Here is a 24,689-nt window from a genome sequence, read left to right on the forward strand (position 1 = left end):
AGTGCAGTGGCATCCAATGAGCTCCCGCCCCTGCCAAATGCGGGGATGCAGACAAATTCAAGAGTCTGAGCTCCCTGCCCTGCAACCTCCCCAGGAGGCAGCTACAGGCTGCTGCAAAGAGCGGGAGGAGAAAAGGAGGGGGTCCAGCAAAGGCGATTGCAAATGCCCTAAAAGGTGCCGCTATGTTGGGATGCTACTTAGGGGCTCCAAGGGCATAGGAAGCAGGCCGTTGGCTTCCTCAGGCTCTTGCCTAATGGCTTTTGCACCCACCCCCTCAGTCCTGCCCGAGTTACATAAGCGGCAGCTAGGTCTGGGGACAGGAATGACGCAGTGATGCCACTCACCATGGCCTGCTCAATCTTGTTGTCTATGGCCACCACGCTGGCTCCAGAGGCACTGCCAAAACAAAAAGCAAAGCGACCGCGTTACCCACTTGGTTCCACTCTGAGTACCTGGCAGCTGCAGCCAAAGTCCTCCATCTGCCCCAGCTCTTCCTCTCTTCCACCTCCCTGGCCCGGAGTCCCGGGCACTTTGTTCCCAGGCCCTGCAGGAAGCTGCACCTCCCCACCCGGGCCGGCTCCCCGCCGCGTGGAGCAGCGCGCGGGTCCCGGGGCGCACCGGCGAGCGTGGTCTGCTCGGCCGGCCCGGGCGACAGGCAAACAATGGGGGCGCGCGGCCTGGGGAGTACCCCCGCCGCCAGCCCGTTCCGGCGCCGGCCCAGAAGGTCCCGGGTGAACCTACCGCGCTCCGAAGCTAGCTAGGAATTCCTTCTCGGCTCGGAAGCTTCCGGCCTGCTCCCCAGCGACACACGGCGCGTGGCCAGCCCTCTGTCCAGCCCTGCCCTGCCCGGCCCCGCCGCCCCTCTGCCTCCGGCTGCCTCCGCCTCGGGCTGCAGCAGTTCGTTCTCACGGCGCATCGGCCGCAGGGACGCTCCGACGGCGGATCCCAGCGCGGCGGTGACCCCCCTCCCTGCGTCCCCTACCCCCGCCCCTTCCCAGGATGCTGCACCGCGGGGAACGGGGGACCGGCGGCGCACGGCTAGCTCGGTGATCCCGCTCGCAGCCCAGCCCCCGCCGGCGCCTGGGCTCGGGAGCTGCGGCCAGTGGTTACCTGTTATCCAGCTTAACGGAAACCACATCCCCTCCAAGCAAGGAAGAGAAGAAGGAGATGTTGAAATTGTGCAGCTGATAGACCGCCACCTCCATGGGGGTCTGATACATTTCGGCGTTCATAGCTCGGGCTGCTTGGGCGGGCTGGGCGGCTGGCGGCTGCTGGAGCGCTGCACAGGGCTGGGCTCTGCGAGTCGGGCCCAGGGGCTAGGAGGGGGGCGAAGGCTGCCGATGGGACGCAAAGCCAGGCAGGCGCTTCAGAGTTGAAGGGAAGTGACTCGAGGGGTGTCACCTAGTGTGTCACAAACTCCACAGCCGCCAGTCCAACCCAGACTCGGAGATATTTCGGCTCCTGCTTCTTTATATAGGAGGAGCTGGCTGCGTCACATGGCGTCAGGGGCCATGCAAATGAGTCCTGTACCGGGCTTTGTGGTCCAGTTAAACCACATCCCCTCCCTGAACCTTAAGCTAGGACTGTAAACAGTTCAGCACTTTCTTGTGCCAACTGGCATCTGCAGAGAGGGCTCTGGAGATTGGTAAAAATCAAACTGGAGCTGATTCTTGAAGAAAGAAGTCCAAATGCCCTAACAAGAGCAGAAAGCATTCAGTAAAGGGTGGCGCTGGTTTTCAAAGCTCTTCTTCAGGTGTCAGCCGGCACACCCCCATGGCTTTGCAATGCCATCATACACCATGCTCCCTGGGTACCCACCCTCACCATCAGGAGCCTCACCTTCTTCCTGCCGCCTGCCTTCTCAGCCGCTCTTCTGCACACACACTTTGTCATCTGCATGTCCCCTCACCCAGCCCGCTGGCCTACACCCAGTCCCAGCCCCTATACACTCACCTCCTCCTCCTTTGGATGTAGCCTTCTGTGTACTGACACATGCACAGATCTGTGACATGCTCAGGATGCAGCTGAACTAATCTGCACCTCAGTGTGCATGTAAGGAGAGGAGAGTGTCCAAGAACTCCAGTGAGCCGGGGGAACATGTACCATGGGGAGGCTGGGGCCATGTGGGTGACAGAGGAGGTGGGGGAGGAGATGGTAGGGGAATGAGTGCTGGAGTGACCACAAGACAGGGCCCTTTTCCTTTGATCTCCATACCCTACTCTGCAGAGAAAATACCTTCCACATTATCCAGGATTTCATGTCCCTATTTTTAAAAACAATATTTCCTTACTTTCCTATAAACAGCAAACTACAAACCAAGGCTATATATAAATTATCCCAGGAAAACACCTGCCCTGTGATTCGCCCAGCCACAGGTAAGAAAGGCTACTTCACTTCAGGAACAGATTCCAAGTTAGGAGGAAAATGAGGTGGTTGTTGCCTACCAAGAGTTACATATGTTTCCATGAAAATTTGTTTTCATTCTTTTCAGTCTCAAGCTTAAACCAAATAAAAGTCTGCAGCGGCTACAGGTCCTTTTCTCCTGATGTTTCCTAAGCAAGGCCACCTGGTGGACAGAGGCGGAATTGCAACCAGAAGGAGCAATCTAGACAGAACAAGGGACAGGTGATGACCCAACGGCAAGGATTATTGACATGGACTCAGGGCCGTGAGGAGAATATCGGGTTCCACCACATACACAATAGTTTGGATGAAGTTGGGGCCAGTACCCATGAATCAGTTTGTGATTCAGGCAGTGGTCCAAAGAAATACCCTAATGCAATCATGCTCCTGGAAAAGTACTGGGGCCTCTTATCAGCGAAGAAGGTAATTACTATTTGCCTGAGGCTATTTCTCCTAACCAGGTGCCTGGCACCGACACCCTGGCCAAGGCCCCAGTTAAGCCCAGTCTTAAGGCCTTGATTTTCTCCAGGCTGCCAGTGCCATTGTGCCACCGAACAGCCAACATTTTTGCCACTATGAAATGGGGCTCCCACTGGATCCCACAGGTGGTAACACACGCACAAGGGGCCGTTCTACTTGCAAAGGGCTGACAATAGAACTATCTGAGAGAACCTACTGTGCGCAGGCCCAGGATAGTGTATGTCTTCACCCTAGTTTAGGTGGGAGATAATCCCAGTCTCTGGATATTATGTTACCTTTAGGTCATAAATTCTCCCAATTTTGCACTCAACTGTGTGTAGTTGGCAGAACAAAGCACAGACTATATTTGTAGGTCATCGAGAACACTAGCTGAGGAAAAATAAATACTTTTCTTAAATCAGAAGCTTAATTGATACTGGAATTCCCTGATAGAGTAATCTGCCCTCTGTGCCACAGGGAGCTTTCTTGGCCCCAGGAAAGAGTCGAGGAGGTTTCATTGGCTTGTAAATCTTTCCTAAACTAACTATTGCTACCCACCCCCAAAATTCCAAGTGAAATGATGAAAAGAAAGAGGGAGAGATAAATAAGCTGGGTTGGCAGAGAAAAAACACCACCAGGGAGACAAGGCATAGGACAGAAGAAAAAATAGCTCCTTCCATGGGGACTCCCTTATATGGAGTCAGAGGCAAAGAAACCAAGGCGGTTTGGGAAGGGAAAGGAAGAGAAGTTTGCTAGCAAAGTTGCGTTTGAATTGTACGTTAATTATGCTTTGATTAAAAATAAGCTGAGTTTGGGGCGCCTGGGTGGCTCACTCTGTTGAATGTCTGACTTCGGCTCAGGTCATGATCTCGTGGTTCCTGAGTTCGGGGCCCCACATCAGGCTCACTGCTGTCAGCGAGGAGCAGGCTTCTGATCCTCTGTCTCCCCTCTCACTGCCCCTCCCCCGCTCATGCCCTCTGTCTCTAAAAAAGAATAAACATTCAAAAGAAAAGAAGACTGTCTTAAAAAAAAAAACAACAACTGAGTTTGAGACCTACCGACCATAATGTCTACCATTAAGTGAGCACCAGCTATGGGCCAGACATTTGTGCCAGCTGTTCCACAAAACCTGTGGTGTAGGCACTGTCACCATCATTTCACAGATGAAGAAACCAACGGTCTAAGAGGCTACCTTGTCCAAGGTAGCACAGCTAGTAAATTACAGAGCTGGGACTCCAATCCAGGTCTTCCTGACCCAGAGACCAAGTTTTTTCCTACTGCATTTAGGAGTGGGGTAGGGGGTAGGTGTGTTGAATAAGTGAATCAATGCAGTTGGGGGGCTGGGTTGCAGGTGCCAAAAAGCAGTAAGGAAGAAGAAAGGATGAGGGGCAGGACATGTGCCCCTAGGATGCCAGCAGCAGTACTGTTAGAGAATGGTCCAGAGGCTGACTTTGAGCTCCGTCAGCACAGCTGGCTTTTCTGACACTCATGGCAGGGGACAGCAGCATCGGGGACCAGAAGAATATCCAAAGTGTCCGTGTGAAATTTATAGTGGGCTGGGCTCACCCACATCATTTCAAAAGGCAGCCACACAGTCCTCAAAGAAAGCTCATCTGTCTAAGGAAATAGGAAATATTAATCCAGCCCGGTGGCTCCTGCAATGACAAATATGTAGTCGGGGTATACGATACCCCAAATAAAGTAAGTAGTCTGAGAATAATCACAGTACAGGCAAACCTCCACTTCCTAGGGCCCCACTAACTAGCATCCTTAATTAACTTTTTGTTGTTGTTGTTTCATATTCCTGCTATGCTCAGCTTTTAGGAGAATGAAGCCAGGCACAAGAAAACAAGCTCCTACCAGGGATTTAGTTTTACAAAACAACTTCGAAAGGATGTCCCACTTTCAGCCCACTCAGCCCACGCTCAGCCAATCTCTCATCCCCTCTATACCTCTAGTTTTGCCTGCTGCCAGGCAAGTGAGAAGTGATCACCTTGAGGCCTTAGGATCCACCATTAGCAAACAATGAAACAATGGCTGGATCCCAGGATCCCAGAGTTCGCTAAGGCAAGACAATGGACATAAAGGTCCCTGTAGAGAGATTTTTTTCAAACAAGGGCAGGTAAGAGGGGGAGAAGAGAAGAAGCAGGAGACTCCAGAAGGTTTTCTGCTTAACCCCTGGCACACTAGAAAATTCCTCTGCCCAGAATATCTGCAAGAAACCTCACAGTGAGTGGAGGCTTGTGCTGTATGAAGTATCTATGATCTGATCTAACTTTTCTGAGAAAGTGCTGATCCGAGGGGCTCTCTGTGTCCCTATGTCCTACGGAGGTAGGCCCCAGGTAGGAAACCGTGGGCTAGGGATTCACCAGCCCAGCGACCTGTGTGCATATATCCAAATTCCCTTTCTTCTGTCCTACACTCGACAGGCTGGGCTGGACCCAGAGCCAGCACAGCAACGGCGGCTGGCTGATGAGCCAGGTCCTTTGCTGACTCACAGGTCTAGCCCCAGTGGCCATGGGATTCGGCAATTAAACAGACACAGCTGCCCCCTCCCTCTCTCAGGGGTGACTTGTAGATGCAGGGTGGCATACAGGAGGACAGAGCCAACTCCCTCCATTTTAGGAGGGCCTGGAAGCTGACTTGTTGAGCTGGAAGAAGTGTCTCAGCATTCCCACCGATATGTTCCACTTCAAAAGCCAGACTCTCTAGGACAAGAGCGCTTCCTACTTGGGGTTCCCACGGGATGGTGGGACAGAGATTGGGTAGTCTGGGCCACAGAAGGCGTGGGCCAGATTTCAGCACGCTGGTGAGGGGTGGGGAGCTGACTTGGGGTGGGTGTGGTAGGGTTGGGGGTGGCGATGAGGGGGAACACCTCACTTCCCTTTTTGTCACACTTGAAGCATTGTGTACCATGTAGCCCAAAGGAAACTATTTATAGGCAAGTCTTCCTTATTTTCTACAGGGAATGTTCCACCCAAAGATTCGGCAATGGTGCCAGCAAAACACAGGGTCCTGTGTCAGGAGAAGCGGAAAAAGACACGACGTGAGAGGTGCAGGACAAGCCACAAAGCAAACACAGGGTTAGGAGCTGGAAAAGGAAGTCAAAAAGGATATTGAGCACTGGAGCATTAGCACAGTTAATGGGGTGGCTGCAAAACAGCCCTCCCCTCTTATTCCTCCACCCCGGCCCCCTTCCGGCTGAAGCTCTGGCTACTACTAATTACTTACTTGTCCCTTTTTCTGAAGAGGCTGGGGGAATAAGGAGGCTGAAATGCCATCGTTTAATTTGTCCTTGCTTCTGTCTTATCTTCTCTCTTCCCCTCTGCTTCCCCCTCCAGTGCGGAAGACCATAGACAGGAAGGCCACTGCAACTTACATCCTTACTTTGGCTTCATGGAAAATCCCCAAAGTCCAGAAGGAGGGAAGCAAGAAGGAAAGACGGGGACAGAGAGAGCGCCTTGTCCTCTGTGGGTCATGTGAACTGCCCTGCATGGCCAAGGCCCAGAACCCTGACTTTCGGGGGGGGGCAGGAAAATGGTGGGGGAGGATGCGAACACAGATGCAGAAGGCGATGGTAGGAGGGACCCCAAGGAGAGTCCTGGTGGAGATGGATACTCTCTTGGAGAAGCAGTTCTAACCACTGATTTGGGCCAAGCCCTGACACCAAATGACGACAGGAGCAAATGAATCGTGCCTTTCAGCTCCCTCCGGGACAGGGTCCCATGTGAGCTTCACAAACAATCTCTGAGTGACACTAGGGATGAGAGGCAGAACCAAACCCCATTCTGACAGGGCGGGCCTCCCTGCTCACCCTCATTCAGAGGAGTTCAAAAAGCGCTCTTGTCGAATCATCTTGGTCACCCCAACTTTGGCGGCTAACTCTGAGGGGAGGCAGTTCCTCCCGGTGTTTTGGAAAGACTGGAAGTATTGGCCAACGTTAGCCAGGAACACTGTTTAGCTCAGTGGATCTTAAATCTTATGAACCTTGTGTCAATATTTATGCCTGTCTCCTTTCCCCTTATGCCTCGCAGCTGGGAAAATTGACCTCCATCATTTTTCTGAGCCCTCTTCTCATTTTCCACCCTCCCCATTACCCATCTCCTAGCATGAAATAGATGTTCCTGAAAAAGAGACTGCAAAATTAACCTTAGTCAATAGAATCTCCTCCTCCTCCTCCTTTTCTCTCTCCGTGTTGCCATTATCATTCAATTCAAGTCAGTTCAACTCAATTCAATTCAAAATTGACTGAATGCCTATTTAAAGCCTAAGGCCCTTTTGGGGGGGGGGTGGGGATTTAAACAACCAAACAAACAAATTTTTGACCAGTCAAAAATTGTGCTTCCTTCCAGAATATCCTGGGCCTGCAGCAAATTCGGGAGTCTCCCTACTTGGTTATATCTTAGTGAAATGTCTGCTTCAGGAAAAAGCCCAGGACTTGAGGGTGTCTGGAAGGGTAGCTTGGGGTTCAGGAGGGCCACAACCACTGCCATCCCCAGGCATCACTTCATTCCTCAGAATTGACTGTGCTTTTTTTTCTCCTCACCCTGACCATTGGGCCATGCCCATCTAGACGGGGATAACACAGCTGCCGCAGAGCTTGGACTTTCGGACCTACGTAGCTGCTCTGACCTTGTAGCCTAAGTGCCAGTGCCTCTAACTCAGATTCTCTTCCTTAACCCTCAACATTTGTAAACTAAGGAGTTTGTAAACCTTGTTTGTAAACAAAGCATAGATATTTGCTCTCTGAGTTACCACTGCCTTCCTTCCGAGAAGGGTGTCCATGTTTAGTGTGGGGATCACCTCTACCTGCCCACTTCTCGGTCTTCCTTCTTTGGCCAGCTCCTCTTGGTCTTAACCTTGGTTAAGGTTAACCTTGGGAGGCTCACCCTCCCAAGCCTGCACCATCTTCAGGCAGGTGGAAGGCCTCCCCTCCCCCAGTCACAGCCCACCCTCTGGGAAGTCCTAGCCCACTGCAACCTGCTCAGGAGCTGGGAGAGAAAGCGGCAAGAACATGGCCGCCCTTCACGTTTGCACCAGCCCTCCACCAGCCGACCCGAGCCAGGGAGACCCTGGCAGGGCCTCTCCCTGTCCCTTCTGCTCTGTGGAGCAGCCCCAAGAGCTAAAATTCCAAGCCATTTTTTCTTGGAATGGGTTGCCAGGGTTACTTTGAGTGGTGTATGAAGGACTCAGGGCTACTGGTAATGCGTGGAAGACAAGAACCAGGAGGATCTCGCTGGGGATGTGGAGCCGGCCGACAAGAAGCCAATGAAGAGGCCAGGGCCTCCAAGGTGGAGCACCTGGCTCCATTGTGGGCCCTGCTATAGAATGGGTGACCTTTGAAGTGGTACAGGTTTCCCGGGGAACAAAACGCCAGTAATAATGCCAGCCTCTTTAGGTGCTTGGGCTCCTGGGCCACGATGGGCAAGCATTATGAGCCTCCCAAGGCTCTTGCGTTGTATGCCCCAGGCCCGTGCTTACCTCATAGCAGAGCTATTCACCAAGGGCTCACTTGAGGTAGCTCCTTGATCCTCTGTGGTGGGATTCTCTGACTTGTGAAGAGGGGCTCTGCAGATTGCAAAGGGCCTCCCCACTCTCCAGCTACCCCCAGAAGCCTCGGAGGTTCCTGGATGGAAAGGAGGCAGCTTAGCTTCGGTGAGGCCAGTGGCAGGAGGGGGCAGGGGACACGCTACTGGCACCAGAGAAAGGAAGGAGCGATACAAGGCAAAGCTCCTCCCTGGGCAGCCCCCACCCTGGCCATGGGAACAGTGCCCGGGAGCTCAAAAGAGTGTTTGTTGGGAGGGTTAAGGAAGGCCTCCCGGCTCGGTTTGAGAATTGCTGACAAGGAATATACATACCTTATCAGGAAGAAAGAGAAGCACAGAGGCACACACATCCATGCAAACATTTCTCTCAGCCTTTCACCAAGTCTAATTCACAGAGATAGGCAGGAGAAGGACATTATGCATATCTTCTGTCTCTGTCTCTGTCTCTCTCTTGGCTATTGCCAGCTTCCTCCTGACCCCAAATAAGTAGTAAGACAACAGGACATGGCAAGATGGCAAGGCAGGACACTCTAGACCAAGCCAGCGTATCAAAAGACACAGCCTTGGGGGCTCCTGGGTGGCTCAGTCAGTTGTGTCTGACTCTTGATTCTGGCTCAGGTCATGATTTCATGGTTTCTGAGTTCAATCCCCGCATCGGGCTCTTCACTGACAGTGCAGAGCCTGCTTTGGATTCTCTCTCACTCACTCTCTCTCTGGCCCTCCCCTGCACTCTCTCTCTCTCAAAAATAAATAAATAAACATTAAAAAAAAGATGCAGCATTGGCTCTCCCTGACATCCAGGGCCGGCTGCATGCTGTGCAGAGTCATAGGTGATAGGGTTCTTGGGAGAAGCATGGAGAGGCAGTCAGATGGGTACAGGGGGAACCAGTTGAAGCCTCCCACTGTACACCAGGAACAGGAAGCCCTCGTGCTGCCAGGTGCACAGGTTTCAAAGATGTCGATCACACATTAAATTAAAAGAAAAATAAAAGCAAGCACTGCTTTTATGCAATCATATGAACGCCAAAGAAACGATCCTCACAGGTTCCTAGAAGAAGACCGTCCTAACTACAGCCGGTCGTAGCACAGATGCTATGTGACTGGTTACCTGAGAAATGTGATTTAAAGGGCACTGAGAAAAAATCCTCTCAGTACAAGATGTCTGCCTGACCTAGCTGCTGTACTGCCTAACGACATCACCATCTGAGTCATACTCTTGGGTTCTAATGATCATTCCTGGACTTCTTTATAATTTGAGGAATTAAGAAAGGGTTTTTTTTTTTCTCCATGAAAAAGCCCTGGGAAAGTGCCACATTCTGCCACGATCAGTTATGCATACTTAAGTATGAACTCAATTTTCATATTACTTTCAACAGAGTGGTCAGGGGCAGATCAGCACTGGAAGACAACTGGACACACAGCAGGTAAACCTTGCTTGGTGGGCTGCAGAGGGAAAGAAATGGATCCTTATTAGGTTTTTATTTATTTTTTTAATTTTTTAATGATTATTTATTTTTAAGAGAGAGAGAGACAGAGAGACAGACAGAGAGACAGAGCACGAGCAGGGGAGGGGCAGAGAAAGAGAGAGACATAGAATCTGAAGCAGGTTCCAGGCTCCTAGCTGACAGCAGCAAGCCCGACGCTGGGCTCAAACTCACAAGCCGTGAGATCATGACCTGAGCCGAAGTCGGACACTTAACTGACTGAGCCACCCAGGGGCCCCAAGGTTCTTATTTTTTTATGTTTATTTATTTTTGATAGAGGGAGACAGAGGATCCAAAGTGGGCTCTGCACTGACAGCAGTAAGCCGGACGTGGGGCTCAAACTCATGAGATCATGAGATTAAACCATGAGATCATGACTTGAGCCGATGTTGGATGCTCAACTGACTGAGCCACCCAGGCACCCCCATTTATGAGGTTCTTAATATCAGGATCACCCTGGGGGGAGCTTGTGAAGAATATGGATGTCCTGGGCTCCATCCAGCCCTAGAAAATCCAGTGGAATAGTGTGTGGCTTGGGAAGGGTATTTTCAGATGGTTTGGATGCAGCTTTTCTGGTCCCAGTCCATGGAACTGCCTTTGGGAACCACTGGCCTAAAGGTGACAGCCAAGACAGGGTCTACTCAAAGAGTCCCCAGAGGGTCAGGGTTACCAAGAGTTACTTTGTGTGATACACCATGATGGGGTTCAGAATATTCTGGGCCTAAGGTCTGTTTGCCCTTCACTTGCTTTCCCTTGCCTTGTCAACTCCTGAAAATTTGATCAGAACATGAATGAGCACTGCTAAAAGAAGGATAACCCAAACCTGCTCTAATTTATAAACCAGTCTCTGACAAATTTCACCTGTCTGTTATGAGGAACAGATTGCTTCTAAGACACTTCACAGCTGTCGGTGGGAACTCTGCCTGAGAGGCTGGGGACGCAGAGGGTGGGCATCACAGGGTGGGAAGGGAGAAGAACCCGGGGAGAGGGAGAGAACAGGGAAGGGCTGAGTTTTCTCCAACAGCACAGTTTGGTCAATTAACCAGCCCTGCCTCCCTTCTACAAAAGCCAGCTCTTCGCCAGCCCTGTGCCTGTCACCACCTGGTCAAATGTGGGTCTGTTCAGAGGTAGGCTAGAGGGGTGTGACTCATTCCCTCCTCAGGAGCCTGCTGGGGCTGACTACAAAGAGTTACTAGGATCTCCGCAACCATGCTCATCTCCAAGGGAGGGCAGAAGGGGAATTAGATGCTCTCTCTCTGTGGTACGCACCCGGCCTGTGTTTTGGTATTTTATTTTATTTTTATGTTTAATTTATACTGCCTGCTAGGTTTGGGGCTTAAATAAACAAAAGCTATGCTTCCCCCAAGGCTTGAACTTCCTGGTTGCCTGTCAGCAACAGAGTGACCCTTTTAACCTCTTCTCTTGCTCCTTGAGACAGGCAGTGCAGAGGGTGGGGTTGGAAGAGAAAGATATTTTGGATCCAAAGCCTGGAAATTCTTGGTGCCAGCTTAAAATACCATCCTTGCCCCCGCCCTTCTCGACATGTATGTTAAGTTCCAAAGCCACCTTACCAAGCACAGACTTGTTTTAAAGGCCACAGCAGAACCGTAAGGGGAAAGCACAAAAATGGGAAATTCAAAGTATTTATTGATTTTTTAAAAAATCTACCTCCAGACAACTTTGTACCACCAAGCAAAGACAGAAGGGCCCCAGGTCTTTGTGGGCAGAGCAGGCTTAAAGGCCTATAGACTGAGTAGAGTACGGTGAGCCTGCCTACCTGAAGAAGGCTCCCTGCCAAAGCTCATACACCTTAAAAAATAAGATGAACACTGGCTTCTATGTCCTAGGATAGAACTCTAACAGCAAAGTAATGAATCCTGGTCTGACATCCTGTTATTTGCTAAAACTAATAATACCGTGGAGTTTGTTGACAGACTTTCAGGAGAGCTAAAGTAAATATGGAAACTGAGGAATGGCCAAGTATAGACAGTTACTAGCTCAGCAGAGGAGAAGAAAGGAGTTTCACAGTTATTCCTTGGGCATCTTGGGGCACTGGGGCCTGAGCACAGTGGGGAGGTAATCTGGAGGCATCTGTCACATCACCGGATGATTTCTCTCCAACAATAGGCTGCTGCAATAATGGACTTGGCCCACAGAGCTGGGTCCTGAGCCCTTAGAGAATTATGGTAAGAATCGAGAGGGACTGCCCTAATACACATGCCAAGGGAGGTGCTCCCTCAGAAACACAGCTTTCTACATGAACTTGGTCAAGTAGGAAGAGACTATGTCAAGAGGCCAGAGCTCTTTTTCCACTTTGGCCACTAGCCAGCTGGGGGACTGCTTGGAAGGTTCTAAACCCCCTGTGCTGCCAGCTCCTCATTTATGAAATGGGAACGATGCTTCCCTCCCCAACATATACACCATACAAGGTGGATAGGTTTATAGACACCTCAAAGTCTGGAAACAGATAACATCATTGTATTATTTTTGCAGACTGACAATGTCTTGACAGTAACATATACACATATTTGCCCAGGTTTCCTGACTTGGTGGCTATCCTGTCAGTGACACAGCTGTGTTCTTCAGAAAGTCAGAAGGGCCACGTGATCACTCCATAAGTAAGGGTCCCGGTCCCCAAACACTGCTGGCAAAATGGCTCACTGGGTAAGCAGCCCTATCAATGCGATTTCAAAGCCTGGCATTGCTAACTTTGTGCCCAGTTTCAATTTTTGTTTCCAAGGTTTCACAAGTTATTGGTACTGCTTATGGGGAGGGGGTAGCATGAGGGACAAGAGGCTAACTCATTTGCTTGGAGGTCTTTGGCAATCTGTCCCTGTACACAGGACTTGTCACTTGCATAACATTTTGGCCTCGAGAGTCTCTTCGATGGCACAAGCAGTCAGTAGTCGGCAGGGGCTCTTGTCTTTCAAGCAGGACTGAAGGCACAGCCAGATAAGACCATGACCGGAAGTGGGCACTGTACCCTCAGAGTCTGGACAGTACCTGGCACACAGTCTCAATATGGTAAATATGTACTTTATAACTAACTAAAAGGTTTGAATAAGTGTTAGAACTTTGCTAATGGCTCCCGCAGGGAGGAACTATAGGCCAATTCATGAATTTGCCTTCTGTTAATGCTTTAATTTGGGGACAATCACTGTCTGAGAGTGATTCTGCAGTTAAAAACATGAAAGACTAGTGAAAATCAAACATACTTGGGAAACCCAACCCAAACACAATTTAATTGAGTAAGTGGCCACTAATGACCTGGAACCGAGGCCAGACCTTTTCAGTAAAAAGGGATAATTCACCCGAGTGTGTGCTCCTGGTTCTCCACTAACGCTAGGACTTTGGTCAGTTTCCATCTTTAGCTGGAGGGGTTGGGTCAGTTGGGAACAGGGCACCCACAGGGAGCAGTGGAGGGTGATGAAGCCCAAGAGCAGGGCAGCCAAGTCTCAGCTGGCAGTAACATCAAAGAGGGATTTGGGGCAAGCAGGCCTCATTCTGAGCCAGTGACAGCCATTTAACTGGAAAGATGTGGGTGCGGTGGGGGGGGGGGGCAAATGGGGGCAGACACACACACACACACACACACACACACACACACACACACACACACACCTGTCCTGATCAAAAATACCCTGATACCCACCAAGATAAAGGAAATTCTCACTGTTAATGTCACCATTGGGTTTGAAGTCTGAGGATCCCTGTTAAAATGAAAAGTCTTTCTCAGAAGGGGAAATGTTCAGTTTTTTTCAGGGAAGGAACACGACGGCCTGCCTGGTGTGGTTCTGAATAGTGGGGGGCTTCTGGGAGAACTGACGAAGGCTGGCTAAGTATAGACAGGTGGGGTGCTGCCTGGGAAGGGGCCTCACAATGGGTCCTGGCTGACCGGTGGCCTTGGGCTTTCAGGGGCCAGGCAGATGTACCCCCATATTCCTGGACTCACTTTCAAGAAACCAAACTGCCTGAGTGGGCAAACTCTAAGAGCAGTGGAGTTTATGACAAAGGAGATGGTTTTCTCCTGCCCTCCTTGGGAAAACGGTTCTGAAGAATCTGTGAGGAGCAGGGATATGCCTGAGCCTTACTGGGGACATTTAACTTCCATGTTCCCTGTCCAGGGGATTTTGTTTGCTTGCTTGTCAAGGCATCCTCCCTGGACACAGCCTCCTCAAGTTCGACTTACTCATTAATAAGCTGGCACGGGTGACAAACTGACCCCCAGGAAGGCTCCATTGGCTGATAAGGGGTTGATGGGTTCTCCCTCCCATGGGGTAATTTCTTTTTCCCAAGAGCCTATTAACCCAAAGGAATGAAATCTAGTGGGGGAAATGCCAGGCAGAAAGGCAGGTTGCTGGGGGAGCTGTCTTTGGCCATTTTCTGCCACTCTCTGTTGGCAGTCGCCTTCTCTGCCTGTGCACCAGGCGGTCCTGGCAGCAGACACAACACTCACACCAGAGCTAGCCAGGCCAGCCCTTGCCCCTCCGCACCCCTCCTTCATACTCTTGTAAAAGCCTGGCAGAACCTCCTCCCTGAAACCCATTCTGGTCTGACCAGGTGATGGCCCACCGCCTAACACCAGGCAGAGCCGGGTCAATGGAGGGGGGGCAGGGTGGGGGGACAGCCCCCCACTCCTCCCTGTGGCCCTGTTGTGAGGTGTTGGCAGCTGGGAGAGGACCTGAAACCAGTTAGCCTGGGGCTCCCAGCCAGCAGTGTATTTTCATCTTGTTTTGACTGGGACTGTCCTCCCCTGTGTAAACATGTCCATGACAGGGGGAAGAAAATGTAGAACAGCTTAAAATAGGTGGGTGGAATACATCCCACCCATGAATCACCAGCACGGGGAATGCCCTGCAGGTGGGCCTTGCTTTAAGCAAACCTGACATATGAAAACCTTGATTCAATAAGCGGGTGGGGATGGACAGCTGTTAGGTCTTGACCTATCACTGGGAGCTCTCAAAGCCACATCTGGTCCAAATAATAACATCAGTGGCTCCCGTGTACTGCTAGCTTAGCAGGCACTGTGCTAGAGTAATTATATACATTAGCCTTTTGAACCTTATCAGCAGTTGGAGGATCGACAGTAGGGGGATGGGTATCATATTATCATTAGGCCCAATTGGTGGATGGGGAAACAGAGGCTCAGAAGGGTTAAGTGACTTGCCTACGGTCCCCAGGCTAGTAAGTGGCAGAGGCCAAATATGATACCCTGGTGTGTGATTCTAAAGTTCCAGGCTGTCTCTGGCTAGGCGTTTTGCTTTGTTTTAAGGCGATTTCCAGGCATCCAAGGCACGAATGTCCCTTCCCACTGAACCCTCTGCATCACAGCTGCAGGGGAACTGGGAATCTTCTCAGGGTCAGGGTGGGGAAGCCCTTGGGGTCGGGGCTGGTTCTTTCCATTGATTAAAGGATTCCCATCTCAGTCCCCTGGAGGGGGGGGGACCCTTAGCATGTCAGAATGGAATGGATCTGTGTTTCGACTCAGGGACTGGCTGACTGTTTAAGGGCAACTGCTTGACCAGACTCTGGGAAGGCCCCTCAAGTAACTGCAAATAAGTCCAAACTACTCACACACCAGGCCAGGGAAGGAACAAAAGACTCAGTATAATAATCTAGTATAAGGAAAGACCAAATGTAAACATGTATTTTGAAACAAAATGTCACCAATCATGCTGTTGGTGCATGGCTGGCCCCCAGGGCTAAACTGTGAAGTAGGAGTCTGTCTTCAGAACCTTCCTGCTTCCTTTACTGGTACCTTCCTCCTGCCTGTTCCCTCAGGCGACCTGTGCCCTCCTGCTGCTGGGAGTTCCATGGGGCCCTTACTACTATGTCGGGCGCCCTGCCCTCCCTAGCAGTGCCCACTTCAGGGGAGACTCTGTCTCCCTCCCCCAAATCAAACGTACCTGGTTTGAGGGCCAATCCTAAAGGACAAATTAGAGAAATGCATTTGTGCCAATGGCAGGTAATGACTTAACTTGTTTTGCTCTGCCAGATCACAGGGGCTTTAACCCACAGATTTTGGTCAGTGGTATTTCAGGCATGGGTGGGGCATGGGGTTGGGGAGGAAACAAGGTTGGGGGGGAGAACGATAATGGGAGTGGGTAGGTTGTTTTTCAGTGATCTTCAAAACTGGCCAAGTAGGCCACATGCTACTCTGACTATAGGTAAGTCTGGATAGACAGAGAGGGATAAATACTGTGTCCTTATACTTGTGCTGTATTCTTTCCAGAACATGGTGGAAAGAGCACTGGAATAGTAATCAGGAGACCTGGGTTCTGGCCTGGTTTTGCCCCTGGCTACCAGAACAACCTTGGAAAAGTCCTGTAACCATTCTGGACCCCAGTTTTCCCTAAACATAAAACGAGAGAATCAGGGCTGCAAATTTATATTTACTTGGGTGCTTATTTGATGAATGATTCCCCTATTTAGATGGGGAGCTCCATGAAGCCATATGCCAAGGGTCTAGAACAGTGTCTGGCACATAGCAGCACTCAGCAAATGGAATACTAGAATGAATGAGTGAATGACCTGAATGAATGAATGGCAAGGCAACTTCTGACTGTGCTGCCCGTTCTAATAGTCTCAGCCTCGACCTCGTCAGATGCAGCTGTGCCTAGAGTGGAGGGACCCAGGCCAAGGGCTGGGTGAAGCCCTCAGGCCTTTGTGCTCAGGATCATCAGGTGCAGGGGCAGCCTCTAGGACCTTAGATAGCAGGCAAGAGCTTCTGTGAGGCCCAGGATGCCTGCAGGATGCTGGATGGGAGGGCAGTTAAGGGTTGTAGGAAGGGCAGGGTCGGTCAGGAGGAGTCAGGAGAGTAACTTTTACACAGTTTTCTGTAAAACGGGAAGCCGAGATAACAGAGAAACTGATGGGTGTCTGGGCTGAGGTAGGAAAAGTGCTGAGTTGCATGGTGACTCAAGGTCAGGAGCTGGAATGGGGCCCGGAGCTCTCAAGCCTCCACTCACCCCCTTGGGGCTGCCCCTGGCTCCAGGCCAGCTCCCTGAATAGCTCCCCCACCCCCATCCCCTCCACAATTCCAGCCTCCAGCCTGCTGCCCTCCCCCAAGGCCACATGGAATCCTACCCCGCCTCCCACCCACCTCCCTTCAAGGACTCCAGTGCAGTCACCCATCAGAGCTCTCAGAGGCCAACCTCTGGGCAGGCCTGCTCCCCTTCTCAGTGTCTGCCCTGCCCATATTCACGCTCTGACGCAACTCCTCCCCTTCTTACGCAAAAGAGGGGAGGTTGGCCAGCACGGCCTCCCCTCCCCCTCCTAACACACCCCCTGCTTCCCCTCCTCCACTCCATGGCTAGGGCCTTCTCCTAGAAACGCTCTCAGGCATTATTCTGAGGCACTGAGATTTTCTCCCATGGCCCCACTCTTTTCTCCAGCACCCTTCCCATTTTAACACGGGCCACATTTTCAGTCCAAAATGATGAACCTTTTAAGAGTGAAATTTCAGGAATTAGTGAGTGGAGTGAGAGATTATTTATGGGGCAGGGGCCCTTCCCAGAATTCTTGAGATAATGTTTGGGAGGTGGTTACCTCCATACTCTGCTCTGAGTGTTCATTAGGCCAATTCTGGCCTTTGTTGCCCCGGGAGTTGGGAGACCAAAGTTCTGGTTCCTGCACTGCCATTAAACTTGTCTGTGTGACTTTGAGCAAATCAGTTAATCCCTCTGAGTCTCAGTTTCTTCATCTGTCAAATGGGAGTAATTACCCCATGCCCCACCCACCCTGATGGAGCTGTTAAAAGTAAAGGAGTGTGTGTGAGTTTGTGAGTGTGTGTGTGTGTGTGTGTGTGTCTGAGAGCTTGAAAGCAAGAGCCAGTGTGTGTGAGTGTGTGAGTGTGTGTGTGTGTGTGTGTGTGTGTGTGTGTGTGAGAGAGAGAGAGTGCGAAAGCAAGAGCCAGAGAAAGAGAAAGAGCTTTCTAAATGGCAAGGTCCCGGACAAATACCAGGAATTATTACGTCTCCCTTCTGCTGTGCTTGAAGGACCTATTCAGGTTGCATGGCAGTGCCCTCCTTTTATGAAAAATGTCAGCGTGCCCCAGAACCTTTCCTCTTTCTCATTCTGTCTCTCCTCCAGGGTTTGGCCTTTACCCAGATTTGGTCTCCTACGCACCTCTGCTTTGCTTTAAGAACATCTCTTCCTCTGCCCCTGTCCCCTTCACCACCCATCATGTCACCCACAAGCTTTCCTTTACCATCCAAGGGCCTCCAGCCATTCTCTCTCCCTCTCTGGCCATGACCATGGCCATGGGTGTGCCCAATGCTCTTTCAGCCCTGAACTCAGCCCACCCCCACCAAATCTTTTAAGAGGAAGGATTTGGTCAGCGGGGGGGTCGGGGGGTGGTAATGATCGAACCTGACAATTTGCCATCGAGGCTGAACACAGTGCAGAACACCCAGCATGTGCTCAAGAAACATACCATTGGTTGGTTATAGATGTGTGTGTGTTTGGGGGGGGGGGGCGTATATTTGGGAGTGGAGTCTGCTTTGGGGCCCCTGAAATCCTGCCAGATAGGTAATTGCCTGCTCCACCTCTAGATTCACCTGGCCCTGTACCAGCCTGCTCTTCCCACCCATCTTCCCCTTCACCTCTCAACCCTCAGAATGGGCTGGGCTCTTTCATCTGCAGGACCTGCACGCTATAATGTGATCTCGGGCCTCCCTGGCCTAGTGCCACAGTTTCTCTGGTGACCCCACCTTTGCCCCAGGGACAAAAGGCTGGGAGCAGTTTGGGGCACCCTCTGAATTTCCCAGCATAAGCAATCAGCTCCCTCTGAAGGACCGCACCCAAGAGTCTTTTTACCTGAGGAAACTTGGGTTTCCTCCCCAGAATCAGAGGCCCCTGAGCTTTTTCCCAGAGGCTGGAGAGTGATGCCTACCACAGTTCCACACAGATATTGTAGCTGTGCTCCTACATTAGGGGCCATGGCAGTCCCTTGGCCTGGCAAATACTGGAGAGAAAGTTTCTCCCAGATTGCGGGGGGGGGGGGGGGGGGGGTTGCAAAGCCATTGCTTGCCTCTGAATGCTCCCTCAGGGCTTCATTTCAACCCTCTCCTCCCCAAAGAAGGAAATTAGAAGCAAAAGGTGACCTTGGCAGGCCTTGCCAGGGACCTGTGACGGGGCAGCAATGCATGGCCTCATTTTGTTGGCCCCCGCCCACCTGCCTCCCTCCCTCTGCCTGCTGCTGGGCCCCCATGTTGACAGGCAGGTCTGGGGGAGGTGAGACTCTGGAGGCCACTGAGAAAGCTGGTCCCATAACAGAGATGGTGAAGGCAGTCTCAGGGGCCCAAAGTTTAAGCAGTTGGAGGGAGCAGTGGTAGGACTCTGAGGTAAGTGAGGGAAGAAGGAAATCAATAGGACAGAGTCTAGGTCTTCGATGGAGGTTGGACATTGATAAGAAAGATCACAAACTCTCACATTTGTTAAACCAGTAATGGAAAGAGTAATGATAATAATAATAGCTACTACTTATTGAGAGTTTATTATGTACCAGACATTGTGTCCAGCGCTTTTCATGCATTATTTCATTTATTCCTCACAACAACCCTATGTAATTTTTTTTTACACACGACACATGAGTAAATAGAAGCTCAGGGAGGTTGTGACCATCCCAATGTCACAAGCCTAGAGCTGAGATTTGAGGACCTTGTTGACTCTGGAACCCATATTCTTCACCCCTAACCCAGCCCTCATGGCTCCTGTCCCAAGCATGAGCCCCGTGGTCAAAGGGCCCACCAGGTACCCTCCAGCATGGTTTGGGCTCCCAATTCCCTGAGAGCCTCAGTTACCTGGAATTGACTTTTCTTCACCCCGCTTTTTTCCCCTAAGAGGCCAACAATTGCAATCAAGGATTCGTTTAAGAGCATCCAGTGGATGGAAAAGGGGTCACACAAGAGACACATGAATCAGGAAAGAGACCAACTTTTGTTCTTGGCTCTGCCATGAAATTATCATGTGACCCCAGGCAGGTTGAATCCTCTTTTAGGACCTCAGTTTCCACATCTTCCCAGACATTCTCTCTGGTCCCAGGCAGGGATCAGTAATGTATAAAATCTAAGAGTATCAAATTCTTAGTGATGGGCCACTGACCACCCTCTCCTCCATGGAAGAAGGCCTGCCAATTTGAAAGTGCTCCCACTCCCCACTCCGGGCTTACCCTTTGGTTAGTCTGCTGTAACACTCACCACCACCCTCAACATCTAGTCTGGGATCCACTCAAGACCTCTGTGCCAGGAGGTAGCTCCTTATCAACCAAGCCTTCTCTCCTTGAACATGCATCAATATGCCTTCCAGTCACTACTTTGAGATGACCTTGATTTGCCCTTTCCTCCCCTTCTTCCTCTCCTTTTCCCCTGTCCACTATTGCTCTGGGAACACCATTCTTCTTTTCTTCTGGCAAACATGTCTGACGCACACCAGCTGGTTTCCTCCTCGAACGCGCAATTCTCCCCTTTGGCCTACTTGGCATCTTCTGGCCTCTTTGGGTTTTGTTTTGTTTTCCCACATATTCAGAGACATGGAAGGAGCCTTGAGGATCAATTAGTTCAATTCCCTCCTTTTATGAGCAAGGAAAGAGAAATTTGGATAGAGTAAATGACTTGCCCAGGGTGATACTGCTAGGCAGGGGCTTCATCCAGGTCTGTCTGATTTGGGGGCTGCTGCAAGGCGGCAAGGCCTTAGCCCATCAGCCACCATTTCCCTCCCCTTCTCCAAATGCACCTCTTGTCCATGTCACCCCACTTGGCACGGATTCTATTCCCTGATTGCTTTCCATGTGTATATACCTAGGTTTCCCAACAAAAAAGTAGTCCCCGGGGGCAGGGAGCCAACTAATTCCTCCTACCTGAAGGAGGTAAAAAGCAAGGGAAATGACCTGCCTAGGGTCATACAGCTCATTAGTGAAAGAACTGGGAACAGGATATGGGCCTCCTAGTCTCCATTCGGGGCCACTTCTACTACATTGCGATGCAAGGCACCTCTGTTGCTCTCCCATTCCCCCCCCTTCTGTACTCTACTGAAATGTTTCCTTCTTGCCCCTTCCTCCCTTTTTTATCTTCTCCTCCTTCCTAACTTCTGCCTTTTTCACAAACCTGCTGGATTTCAGAGCCAGAAGGGACCTCAGGGATCATTTGATTCTACCTATCACTTAACAGAAGAGAAAACTGAGACCAGGAGATGGGAAGTCATTGGTTTAAAATCGGGCAGCTAATTAGTGGCCCAGCTGGGACTCAACGCCGGGTCCCCAACTCCAAGTTCAGTGCTCTTTCAACCACCCTCTTCCCATCTGAGCTTTATGTATAGAGTCCTTCTTACTTGAAAATCCCCCCTCACCTGCCATCCAGGTCCAGCAAGATCTGAGAGTGCTTGAGCCCAGGATCATAAACGCCCCTGGGGAAAGGTAGAAGGAATAGAGAGGCCGGTAACCACTCACATCCTCCCACATCCCACCCCAGGAGGCCTCAGCCTGGCCTTGTCGAGAGTGGTGACTATCAAGTATGTGTTGAGATAAAGCCATAGCCTCTCGTATTCTCAGTTCATGGCCTAGACAGTGGCGTCAAAGCCCGAGCTGGCTGCGAAACGAGGTCAGTTCACTGTCCTTCCAATGGAAAAATCTTGTAAAATCAATAGCACTTATAACGTCAACAGACCCGGAGACCTTTTCTCTGTTTGTTTTTTCCTCCTGAGCTGCTCTTTCTCACCCACCCTACTGTGAAGGCATAGACAACACAGAAATCTGGCAAGTGAAGCCAGGAATCTGCAAAGACCAGACCCCAGGTCCCAGAGCCCCTGAATCTAAGGCAGAGAGGGGGCATGTTGAGGTATGAATGGCTCATGAAGACCCCTGCCATGGCCCTCCTGGATCTCTCAGGCAAATGCTAATCAAATCCCTCCCTGGCAACTGGCTCCTGGTTGCAAATAACCAGAAGCTGCTCAGAGCTCTAGTAGAGATTCTGGAAGCTGAGCCCTACCCTAGCTTTACCTCACTGGGCCTTAGCTAAGGAAGAGAACAACTAGAAAGCCAATTAGACAACACCATGGGGCCTTCCTGCACTGGGAAGTGTCTGAGGCCCTCAGACTGGAGTGGATGTTGGCCCTTTTCCCAGACATCCTTCCCCCACCTCCAGTGGGTGTGTCCTACCTTCTCTCCATGCACACAGAGGGTGGCTGCCCCCGTGCTGTTATTTGCATGGTCACAAACAGGCTTCTTCCTCCTGTCCCTAAACTGGTCATACCACAGAGCCTGAAATTTCTACTATTAAATGCAGTTCTTCATATGAAAGTGTTGTCAATTTATTATAGCCTGGATTCATTCAACAAATATTCATTGACCACCTACTCTGTGCCAGACACTGGTAGCTTCTATCAACTGTGTTTTATGCTATTTTCCAAGAGTAAGTGTGTGCCAGGGTGTGGGTCTCTGGACACTGGGGGCATCGAGGCATGGGGCATGAAGCAGGAGACACCTTTTCCATACACACTCATAGGACCAGGGACAAACATCACACCCCAGAGGAGTTGTCCTGGGTGACTGCAAGAGGCAGACATAAGGACAATCACAAGGCCTTCCATGGCTAAGGCACAACTGTGCCCTCTGCCCTCTCTCTCCATGGCAGGGTTCCTTGCCCATTGGCAAGGCAAAGGGCAAGACATTTGGGAAGAAGTGGTTCCCTCTTTTCTGATATGTCCTCTGGGCACTAAGTTTGGTTCTTTTGCCGGTCAGGATATATCCAAGGCACTGAAAGGCAACTAGGTAGCTCTTCAGTGGAAAGTTTTCCTGGTTAAACATCCCACCCCCAATGCCCAAATGCATGAACTGGATTTCACAGATCATCTTCTCCTAGGCAAGGCCTTGGCCCTGGGCCTGTTCCCCCAACCCTGCCCTCTGGGAGATCTTGCTCAAGGATGCCAAAGGAGTTGGTGGCAGGGGCTGGGAGCAGAGCCCAGGTTTCCTGGATCTGGCCTGGCACTTTTGCCACCAGACCCTGCTACCTCTCCCTCTCATCTCTTGCCCTTTGTGCTGCTCTTGTCTGTACCCTCTGGAGGCATGTGCTCCACACACGACTAACATTCACTGGGTGAGATGTCTCTGCCCAACACCACTCAGTGGTTCAGCCATATGGGGCATAGGGAATCTGGCGGTCTGCTTCCCATGGGGCCAGGCCTGGTGGGGAGGGGAGGGCAGGCCACTCTGCTGGTCTGAGATCTGCAGAGTTGGGTCCCTAAGCCTGTCATTTTGTTTTCATGGGGGACCCTAAGTGCAGCCCCTAAACTTGGCAACCCTAGAGCCAGGACTGGGTCCCATGGGGCCCCCCACTCCCAGGCTTGTTGCTATGACACATGGTTCTACAAGTGCTGAGTGGCATTGTAGGGGCCGGATGCAAATGGCACGCAGCGGGGTCTAGCTGTGAGCCAGTTGGCCAGCTGACATTTCAGGGTCCAAAGAGCTTGTGTGTACTGGACAAGCTGTTTATTGTGGTCTTGGCACTGCCCAGCCCTTCAGACAGCAACAAATGCTCCCAAACTGGGAAAGGAGAGGAAATAAGGAATCAGCCATAGCCAAAGAAGACCTGGAATCTCTTCCCTCACACCATTTGCTCCCTGCAGCTGACGTGCTGCTGCTGCCAACCATCGGAAGTGCCTCTATGAGGGAACTGGAGGGGGCAAGCCCCACAAGCCTCTATTCGTGAAGACCTAGATCCCAAAATCATATACATGCCCACATCAGTATCCTTCTGCCTGCCCGGCTCCCAGAGACTGCTGCCGAAGGAAGGTCAGGCAGTCAGTATTTGGACTAGGAATGAGAAATCTTGATACCACAAGGTCTAAATGTGCAGAGGAACTGGTACGCCAAGTCTGCAAGCTACACACACACACACACACACACACACACACACACTGCATCAGTTAACATTCACTGAGTGCCTACTTTGCACCATAGTTCAAATCACTTCATATACAGTATACAAGTATACATGTTATCTCAATTAACACTCTCCAATCCCTAGAGGGTCGATATCATTTGAATCATTCTCAATTTACAGAGGGGGAATCTGAGGCTCTGGTAGGTGAAACAACTTACTCCAAGTCCCACCAGGTAGAGTGAGTGGCTGCAGAAGATTCAATGCAAGGTCTCTCTGGCTCCAAAGCCTGTGCTCATTACACTACAGGGACCTTATGACTAAGCCTATTTGTTCCCTTGTACAAAAAAAACCTTGGGGAAGGAAAGAAGGGAAGGGTAAGAGGGAAGATCCAAGAGCTTGGCCTTGGAAAAGAACCACAATGATGGGAGGGATGGCAGATGAGGGTATGAGAGAGGGAGGATGGGCAGTGGAATGCCTACCAGACACCCGAGCTAAGATTATCTATGTCTGCAGCTTGTCTCTTGGTAACCCCCCTTACCCCCAGCGTGGTGCCTGTCATCACACCGGCACTCACTCAGTAAAACCACTAAAGAACAAATAAGCCCAACATAGCGACCTTGGGGAATACACACAGACCAAGGTGTCACCTCCCACTTGTTAAGACCCAAGCTTTAAAGTGGCTTCCCCAGAGACTGGGTCACCAGACATTACTTAATCCCCCACCCCTGGCACGTGGCAGGCATTGTGAATAAAGAGACAAACTCAATAGGGTCCCTAGCCTTGAGACGTGGCCAGATTGGCAGGGGAGATGTTAGATTTGCCTTGAGCCACCCCAAGGGGTCAACTGAGGCAAGGGGTGCAGGCTGTGCTCAGTCAGGGAACAGAACTAAGCCCCTGGGCCTCCCCCGGGATGGGGCTGT

The 24,689-nt window shown here is 51.0% G+C and overlaps 1 protein-coding gene across 6 annotated transcripts in view; it reads right to left on the bottom strand.

The window, feature by feature from the left end:
* The window catches only part of TSC22D3 (TSC22 domain family member 3), a 63,430-nt gene that overhangs the window by 2,337 nt on the left and 36,404 nt on the right, over positions 1–24,689 (bottom strand). For 3 of the 6 annotated variants that reach the window (XM_047844456.1, XM_047844457.1, XM_047844460.1), the window contains exon 3: positions 345–396. In XM_047844456.1, coding sequence (XP_047700412.1) covers positions 345–396 — 52 coding nt within the window. Of the gene's footprint in view, positions 1–344; positions 397–741; positions 950–1,110; positions 1,456–8,343; positions 8,520–24,689 lie in introns of those variants that run through there. The other 3 variants (XM_047844461.1, XM_047844459.1, XM_047844462.1) reach the window with 3 other exon arrangements.

The sequence above is a fragment of the Prionailurus viverrinus genome, chromosome X, assembly GCF_022837055.1.
Source record: "Prionailurus viverrinus isolate Anna chromosome X, UM_Priviv_1.0, whole genome shotgun sequence".
Classification (NCBI taxonomy): Eukaryota; Metazoa; Chordata; class Mammalia; order Carnivora; family Felidae; genus Prionailurus; species Prionailurus viverrinus.